Genomic DNA, 8,969 nt, shown 5'->3' with positions numbered 1-8,969 from the left:
ATATACAGACATACACACACACACACACACACACACACACACACACACACACACACACACATATATAGGCTGGTCGTGTTGTATTCGGGTCTTTTCCAATGTAAGAGACACACACACACATAAACATGTTTGTAAAAATTGAATGTTCCTAAAGTATTTGAAATTGCAACAGTGTGCAAGGAAACTTTCCCCCCTAATATGTACTTCTGGGTGCACTTTTTTTTAAAGATGAAAACTGCCTTGCAAATCTTAAAAAAAAAAAAAGAGCATTCAGTGTATAATTGTTTTCCAGTTCATATAGTCCTATTCTTTCCCCCATGAAACCAATGCAATAAAACCCACTGAGATATCCAAATTATTCAAATCAGGACAGAAATTTCCTGATGCTTCCTGTTTTCTGGTTTCAGCTTAACAGACCATGCCATCAGAGTAGAACTCCATGCTTGCATGTATATGAGCTTTAACTGCTATGATTATAGTAGGCTGATTAGTTATTTCTCTGCTGAATTTTCTCCGTCAACCTTATCCTTAGGCAAGTAAGGGAGAGCACATCTGTAATTTGAATTAATTCTTTTTGGTCATCCCCTCATTTCTATAAGCCATCCACCACTCTGTTTCCAAGGGTAGGAAATAACTACTGTCAAACACTCTGCAGAGATCTCAGAAATTGAAATTACAGGCCCCTGGAAAATACTGCTACTAATAAAGCTGCAGAATGGATGAAAATCAGCTGCTGGCAGAAGGGCTGCAGCCAAATGGCTGTTAGGAGAAATAACTGGAGGGGGTGGAAACACCCCATGTACCTCCAACCCCTCCAGATCCACAGAGAGCCCCTTGGTAGTCTGTAATTTGTAATCTGCACTGTAGCAAACGGGAAACATGGTTACATTTATTGAGAGTAGTTGTATTTGTACATCATTAATTTCATTTTAAAAATGTACTTTGAGCTGATTTATTAGACTGGCAGCCACATTTCTGGGGATGGGACCACTTACATGTGAGCCAGAAGCTGAATATTGCATTTCAATACCCCCTGTCTGATACTCGAGGGTGGGGCGAGAGGCAGAGATGATGGGTTATGGATGCTCTCAATGAAGTGCCTTTCTATCCAGACAAAGCTCAAATCTCCTTCAAGTTAAGTTTGACTCCTGGTGTCTTAATGGACAGTCCATATGTTCCCTTGAGCTTAGCATCCAAGAACTAACCAAGTTTGACCCTACTTGTGTTAGGATTCTGACGGATGCCCTAATCAACCCAGAGTCTCAAGCCAAGCATCAAAAGACATTCAGTTATTTATTAGGAGCAACATGTCGGCAGGTACCCAAGTGAAGCCAGCTCTGACCCCACGTACCTTATGACCCAATTATGACCCCGTTTCCCCCACCCCCCACCCCAGAGCATGTCATAAATCACATTCTCCAACAGAGCATTTTCATGGGCTGTAGAGATCACGCTCCTCCGGAGGCTGCGGGTAACCTGGGAGACAGCCTTGAAAAAGATCTGTGTGGAATGTGTTTGGATTAGATTAAAACAGAATTTTGTCCTTTGTTAGCAGGAAGTGTTAGGCAAATAAGAAGGTTGCCTGCCTATACACTTATGTCAAGCTTCCCATGGCACTTGGAATTATACATCTCCACCCTCCCAGATCAGGTACATTTTTCAACAAGCCAAAGCCCTTTCCATTAATTCCCATGCTGCCTGGGGAATTCTGGGAGTTGAAGTCCAAGTATCTTAAAGTTGCCAAGGTTGGGGTTTAAGGTCTCACCTTCATTGCTCAGGAACCACTTTGGGCCTCTTTCTCTGCAGAATTGCCAGTTCTTTTGCTGGCTCTGTTTTGTTTGCCTTTAGCAAAGAGACAAATCAAGGTCATATTTAATTGTGATGGTGGTGGTAATCTATTTCTCAATGAGGACAGTTCAAGAGTGTTTCAATAGAGGGAGCAAGAAACAGTTTCTTTAAAACAAAGGTACTGTATTTTTCAGACTATAAGATGCACCTTTTTGTCTCCCAAAAGGGGTGAAAATATCTGTGCATCTTATACACTGAATATTGCCAAAGCCCCACTCACCCATTGGCCATTTTTTGGGCTCTGCTTGCCCCATTTTGGGGGCTTGTTTTGGCCTCTTTCAGGCATTTTTTGGCCCATTTTTGAGGTTTTCTTTGGCTCCTTTTTTTTTTTAAAAAAAAAAACCAGTCTGAAAAAAGTCTCAAAAATGGGCCAAAAGGCCTCAAAAACAGGCTGAAAAAAGCCTTGAAAACAGCCCTCAAAAACGGTCCAAAAAAGCCTTGAAAATGGGTGGAAAAAAGGCTGGAAAAGGGCCAAAAAATCCCCCCTTCAAAAGGGCTGAAAATGCAGTGTGCGGAAGCCAAAAACCTTTTTGGGGGGATTGTTTTCCTCTTCTAAATTTGGGCGTGTCTTATAGTCGGGTGCGTCTTATAATCAGAAAAATACAGTATTTTTTAAAACTTTGGTCTTACTCACCCCAGAAGACCGAGCTGCAGAGCCCGAAACAGAGGAGGGTGCCTTTGATCCTCCCCATAGCTGCTGAAAAAGAAGAAAGAGAAAGCCTTCAGATCAACAGTTCTTGGATGCGATACCTGAAATGGCAAGAAGCTTCAAGCAGATAGGAGTCTCCATCACGGTTCCATTGTTGCTATTTTCCAAAGTGTTCCTGAGAACTTCGGCTGCTGTGGGTAACCTGGGAGACAGCCTTGAAAAAGATCTGTGTGGAATGTGCTTCTGTTTGTGGCTGCTGTGCTGCATTGTGATTTCCCCATCTCCCTTGCCTATGGCACTCAAGAGCAAGCCAGGGATGCTTTGCGAGTTGACAACTTGACTTCCAAGTCAATGGCTATGCTTTGCACTAGGGTTGATTGGAAGGAACATTGGATCAGAATCACAATTTTGCACCCTTTTTTTTCTTCCTACCTGTTCACTTACTCTTTTCAAGTGCAGCAACAAGAAAATGAGGCAATAAGCTCATCTGACTTGTGTTCCTGAAATATTCCAAAATTGCACTTTTCCTGGACTATATAGAAAAGGTCTACTCTGGAGTGATTTTTCCTTCCAGCTATTAGAGCCCAAGGAGAATGCACAGTTGTGTAAGAGTTGCCCCATGTTATTCAGCAAAAGAGGTATTTACTGATTAGGCTCTCCGCCCTGCCTGATGAAAATATATTTCACGTACTCAAATGAATATAGAACAATGAAGAAGCCAGTCCCCATATTTTAACTGTGATTGAGCAGCTTATTTATAATTAAGAGTCTTGGTTTCCATTCTTTTGCACTTTGGCCACCTGCCTAAACCATTACTGGGAAATTTACACTGTTTGGATTAGATTAAAACAGAATTTTGTCCTTTGTTAGCAGGAAGTGTTAGGCAAATAAGAAGGTTGCCTGCCTATACACTTATGTCAAGCTTCCCATGGCACTTGGAATTATACATCTCCACCCTCCCAGATCAGGTACATTTTTCAACAAGCCAAAGCCCTTTCCATTAATTCCCATGCTGCCTGGGGAATTCTGGGAGTTGAAGTCCAAGTATCTTAAAGTTGTGAGTACCTCCACCTGCATACTGGACCCGTGTCCCTCCTGGCTGGTTGCCAACAGCAGTGAGGTGACACGAGGCTGGATCCAGGCGTTTGTTACCGCTTCTCTTCGGGAGGGGTACTTTCCCACCGCGCTTAAGACAGCGGTGGTAAGACCCCTCCTGAAGAAGCCGTCTCTGGATCCAGCTGTTCTTAATAACTATCGTCCAGTCTCCAACCTCCCCTTTGTAGGGAAGGTTGTTGAGAAGGTGGTGGCTCTCCAGCTTCAGCGTACCTTGGAGGAAGCTAACTATCTTGACCCCTTCCAGTCTGGCTTCAGACCCGGTTACAGCACAGAAACCGCTTTGGTCGCATTGACTGATGATCTCTGGAGAGCTAGGGATGGAGGCCATGCTTCCATCCTAGTTCTCCTGGACCTCTCAGCGGCTTTCGATACCATCGACCATGGTATCCTTCTGCGACGACTGCGGGAGATAGGGGTGGGCGGCACTGTCTTGCAGTGGTTCTCCTCCTATCTCTCGGACAGGTCGCAGTCGGTGTTAGTGGGGGGGGCAGAGATCGTCCCTGAGGCCCCTAACTTATGGGGTGCCGCAGGGGTCGGTCCTATCCCCCCTACTATTTAACATTTACATGAAACCGCTGGGCGAGATCATCCGAAGGCACGGGATAAAATATCACCAATATGCGGACGATACACAGTTGTATCTGTCCGCCCCGTGCCAACTCAATGAAGCGGTGGACGTGATGAACCGGGGACTGGAAGCCGTTAAAGACTGGATGAGAGCAAACAAGCTGATACTCAACCCAGACAAGACCGAGTGGCTGTTGTGTTTCCCTCCCAAAAATTTGACCACCATACCATCACTCAGGCTGGGGGGACAAAATTTAAACCCCTCAGAAAGGGCCCGCAACTTGGGAGTCCTCCTGGATTCACAGCTAACTTTTGACCACCATCTCTCAGCTGTGACCAGGGGGGCATTTGCCCAGGTTCGCCTGGTGCGCCAGTTGCGGCCCTACCTGAATCGGGAGGCCCTCACAACAGTCACTCGAGCCCTTGTGATCTCTAGGCTGGAATACTGTAATGTGCTCTACATGGGGCTGCCCTTGAAGAGCATCCGAAGACTACAGCTAGTCCAGAATGCGGCCGCGCGAGTGATTGTGGGCGCACCACGGTTCGCCCACATAACACCGATCCTCCGTGAGCTGCACTGGCTACCTGTTGGTCTCCGGGTGCACTTCAAGGTCCTACTCACCACCTATAAAGCGCTCCATGGTAGTGGATCTGGCTATTTGAGAGACTGCCTTCTGCCAATTACCTCCCTGCGTCCCATCAGATCGCATAGAGTTGGCCTCCTCCGTATTCCATCCGCCAGTCAGTGCCGACTGGCGACTACTCGGAGGAGAGCCTTCTCTGTTGCGGCTCCGACACTATGGAACAATCTCCCCGTGGAGATTCGTACCCTCACCACCGTCCAGGCCTTCCGCACAGCCCTCAAGAACTGGCTAACCCGTCAGGCCTGGGGATAATCTTATTTCGCCCCTCCCGAATGCTGAGTGAATGTTGAGTTTTATTGTCTAATTTACTTTGTGCACATTTCTTTTTTCGTATTGTCCTACACTCCGCTTCCTTTTTGATTGTAAGCCGCCCTGAGTCCCCTCAGGGAAAAGGGCGGCCTATAAATAAATAAAACAAAAACAAACAAAACAAAAACAAAGTTGCCAAGGTTGGGGTTTAAGGTCTCACCTTCATTGCTCAGGAACCACTTTGGGCCTCTTTCTCTGCAGAATTGCCAGTTCTTTTGCTGGCTCTGTTTTGTTTGCCTTTAGCAAAGAGACAAATCAAGGTCATATTTAATTGTGATGGTGGTGGTAATCTATTTCTCAATGAGGACAGTTCAAGAGTGTTTCAATAGAGGGAGCAAGAAACAGTTTCTTTAAAACAAAGGTACTGTATTTTTCAGACTATAAGATGCACCTTTTTGTCTCCCAAAAGGGGTGAAAATATCTGTGCATCTTATACACTGAATATTGCCAAAGCCCCACTCACCCATTGGCCATTTTTTGGGCTCTGCTTGCCCCATTTTGGGGGCTTGTTTTGGCCTCTTTCAGGCATTTTTTGGCCCATTTTTGAGGTTTTCTTTGGCTCCTTTTTTTAAAAAAAAAAAAAAAACCAGTCTGAAAAAAGTCTCAAAAATGGGCCAAAAGGCCTCAAAAACAGGCTGAAAAAAGCCTTGAAAACAGCCCTCAAAAACGGTCCAAAAAAGCCTTGAAAATGGGTGGAAAAAAGGCTGGAAAAGGGCCAAAAAATCCCCCCTTCAAAAGGGCTGAAAATGCAGTGTGCGGAAGCCAAAAACCTTTTTTGGGGGATTGTTTTCCTCTTCTAAATTTGGGCGTGTCTTATAGTCGGGTGCGTCTTATAATCAGAAAAATACAGTATTTTTTAAAACTTTGGTCTTACTCACCCCAGAAGACCGAGCTGCAGAGCCCGAAACAGAGGAGGGTGCCTTTGATCCTCCCCATAGCTGCTGAAAAAGAAGAAAGAGAAAGCCTTCAGATCAACAGTTCTTGGATGCGATACCTGAAATGGCAAGAAGCTTCAAGCAGATAGGAGTCTCCATCACGGTTCCATTGTTGCTATTTTCCAAAGTGTTCCTGAGAACTTCGGCTGCTGCGGGTAACCTGGGAGACAGCCTTGAAAAAGATCTGTGTGGAATGTGCTTCTGTTTGTGGCTGCTGTGCTGCATTGTGATTTCCCCATCTCCCTTGCCTATGGCACTCAAGAGCAAGCCAGGGATGCTTTGCGAGTTGACAACTTGACTTCCAAGTCAACGGCTATGCTTTGCACTAGGGTTGATTGGAAGGAACATTGGATCAGAATCACAATTTTGCACCCTTTTTTTTCTTCCTACCTGTTCACTTACTCTTTTCAAGTTCAGCAACAAGAAAATGAGTCAATAAGCTCATCTGACTTGTGTTCCTGAAATATTCCAAAATTGCACTTTTCCTGGACTATATAGAAAAGGTCTACTCTGGAGTGATTTTTCCTTCCAGCTATTAGAGCCCAAGGAGAATGCACAGTTGTGTAAGAGTTGCCCCATGTTATTCAGCAAAAGAGGTATTTACTGATTAGGCTCTCCGCCCTGCCTGATGAAAATATATTTCACGTACTCAAATGAATATAGAACAATGAAGAAGCCAGTCCCCATATTTTAACTGTGATTGAGCAGCTTATTTATAATTAAGAGTCTTGGTTTCCATTCTTTTGCACTTTGGCCACCTGCCTAAACCATTACTGGGAAATTTACACTGTTTGGATTAGATTAAAACAGAATTTTGTCCTTTGTTAGCAGGAAGTGTTAGGCAAATAAGAAGGTTGCCTGCCTATACACTTATGTCAAGCTTCCCATGGCACTTGGAATTATACATCTCCACCCTCCCAGATCAGGCACATTTTTCAACAAGCCAAAACCCTTTCCATGCTGCCTGGGGAATTCTGGGAGTTGAAGTCCAAGTATCTTAAAGTTGCCATGGTTGGGGTTTAAGGTAAGGTGACCAGATTTTCAGATTGGTAAAGAGGGACACCTTTGACCGGGGAGGGGGGGGCGGAGCTTGATTAAAAAATTTATACGGAGCAACAAAAATTTTCATACAATGCAAAAATAGTAAAAAAAATAGTTTAATTTTTTTTTATTTCAACATAACTACAATTTACAAATATAATACGTTTATTTACATTTATATTTATTAAATATATTGACAAAAAATTATGTACAGTATAATTTTACTCTTTGGCATATTTCTCACTTGAGTGAATTTTTTTTTAGTAGATTGCTGTCGTTGTTTAAAAGGTCATGAAATTTTTCACAAGAATTTGTTAAATTATATTTCACACATAAAATGTTGATGTTTGGCAAGAGATTCGTATTTCTGATGGTCGCCATGTGTGAAAAATGGTCATTAGTCACTTTTTTCAATGCCATTGTATCTTCCTGATTATTAAAAATGCAAATTCACTCAGTGTCAACCATGACTCCTGAGTCCATTTCAAAGTATTGTGCATAGGATTTTTAAAAATGGCTTGTTTCAATTTATTTTGGATAGAATCTTTTTTTAAATAGTCTAAGACAATTTAAAAAAAAAGAATCAACACAGAATAACACTATTTTAAAAAATCATATGCACAATAAATAAAATATCATTTTAAAATACATTAAAAAAATAAAAGAAAAAAACCCGGCTCACTTACCAGCAGGCAGGCAGAGTCAGCAGATCTTCGCAGCGATGTATGGAAGCACACAGGGAGCCTATATACGCAACTGCAGTAACAATGACAATGATGAAGGATTGGATTGAGTTAAAGAATAAAAGAATTCTGATCTTAGAAGGCCATGACCTGCAGGCAGGCTGGCATAATTTCTTATCAAATGACAAACATAAAACACACAAATACTACCGGAAACGGCAAGAAGCTTCAAGCAGATAGGAGTCTCCATCACGGTTCCATTGTTGCTATTTTCCAAAGCGTTCCTGAGAACTTAAGTTTAGAAGAATCTACTGGTATCATCGCAGGGAAACAAAAGAAATCCTGTGACTCCTTAAAAATTAACTAGATGATCACAATGGCTCTAAAACAAACTTATGGGAAAGAAGAAGGCACGTGTAATAAAAAAAAGGAACAGATTTCTATATTTTATGCATGCACAAACATACGCATTTTGAAATAACAATCAGTTAAGAAGGAATGCCATAGTCCTCGCCATAGCAGGAGAGAGAAATCAGAAGACTGTTTTATTTATGCGGCTCTTTACTTTTAAACTAGGCCTGGAAAGGATACCTTTACCTTAAGAGGAAGATCTTACCAGGGTGGGTTGTTGCCGGCATTGCTGCTGGTTCGCTTCCCGCATGCACAGTTGACTGCGAATTGTTCTGTGCATGCGCAGAACATGAAAAGATTAGTAAAAAAACAAGCTGGCAACAGCAGCAGCGACCAGGGTGTGGCCAGCCTGCCATCCATATAGGTTCACGGACCCAGTCCTAATTTTCACTACCGTTTCGCCCGAACTGGTACGAACCAGTAGCAACCCACCTCTGGATCTTATGTTATGTACACAGCATATTGAGAGAACAGAAGAAGCTGTATTTATTTTCCATGCCTTGTAAGAATACAGCCCTTAAGTAAGCAACTTGCAAAGGGAAGAAGGATTTGAATCTTCACTTCCATTTACACATTCGTTACACTCTGGCTTCGTATTGCAAATCAGACTAATAGGCGCATTAAGATGTCGTGCCAAACCATAGTTTGAGCAGAGCAGCAAAGTTCATATACCACAAGGACCTCTTTGGCATCTTTCAGCAGTCCTTTTCATAGGATGCCAAAGAGACCAAATAGGTGTTTGAGTCTTTACAGAGGCTTCAGGCAT

The 8,969-nt window shown here is 43.1% G+C and overlaps 1 protein-coding gene across 8 annotated transcripts in view; it reads right to left on the bottom strand.

The window, feature by feature from the left end:
* Nucleotides 1-8,469, bottom strand: part of LOC148043057 (uncharacterized) — a 20,321-nt gene extending 11,852 nt beyond the window's left edge. The window contains exons 1-7 of one of the 8 annotated variants that reach the window (XM_087727790.1): nucleotides 8,409-8,469; nucleotides 7,994-8,100; nucleotides 7,796-7,865; nucleotides 6,012-6,074; nucleotides 5,294-5,370; nucleotides 2,483-2,545; nucleotides 1,767-1,842 (exon numbers count right to left, since the gene is read on the bottom strand). In XM_087727790.1, coding sequence (XP_087583916.1) covers nucleotides 1,775-1,842; nucleotides 2,483-2,545; nucleotides 5,294-5,370; nucleotides 6,012-6,074; nucleotides 7,796-7,865; nucleotides 7,994-8,042 — 390 coding nt within the window. In that variant the 5' untranslated portion in view covers nucleotides 8,043-8,100; nucleotides 8,409-8,469 and the 3' untranslated portion in view covers nucleotides 1,767-1,774. Of the gene's footprint in view, nucleotides 1-1,766; nucleotides 1,843-2,482; nucleotides 2,546-5,293; nucleotides 5,371-6,011; nucleotides 6,075-7,795; nucleotides 7,866-7,993; nucleotides 8,101-8,383 lie in introns of all 8 variants that reach the window. The other 7 variants (XM_087727789.1, XM_087727791.1, XM_087727784.1 and 4 more) reach the window with 7 other exon arrangements.
* Nucleotides 8,470-8,969: the final 500 nt, after the last annotated feature.

This window comes from Thamnophis sirtalis, unplaced genomic scaffold (assembly GCF_051295495.1).
Source record: "Thamnophis sirtalis isolate CommonGarterSnake01/CBP01778 unplaced genomic scaffold, rThaSir2_p1.2 scaffold_13, whole genome shotgun sequence".
Classification (NCBI taxonomy): Eukaryota; Metazoa; Chordata; class Lepidosauria; order Squamata; family Natricidae; genus Thamnophis; species Thamnophis sirtalis.
This window is presented reverse-complemented; position numbering and strand designations above follow the sequence as displayed.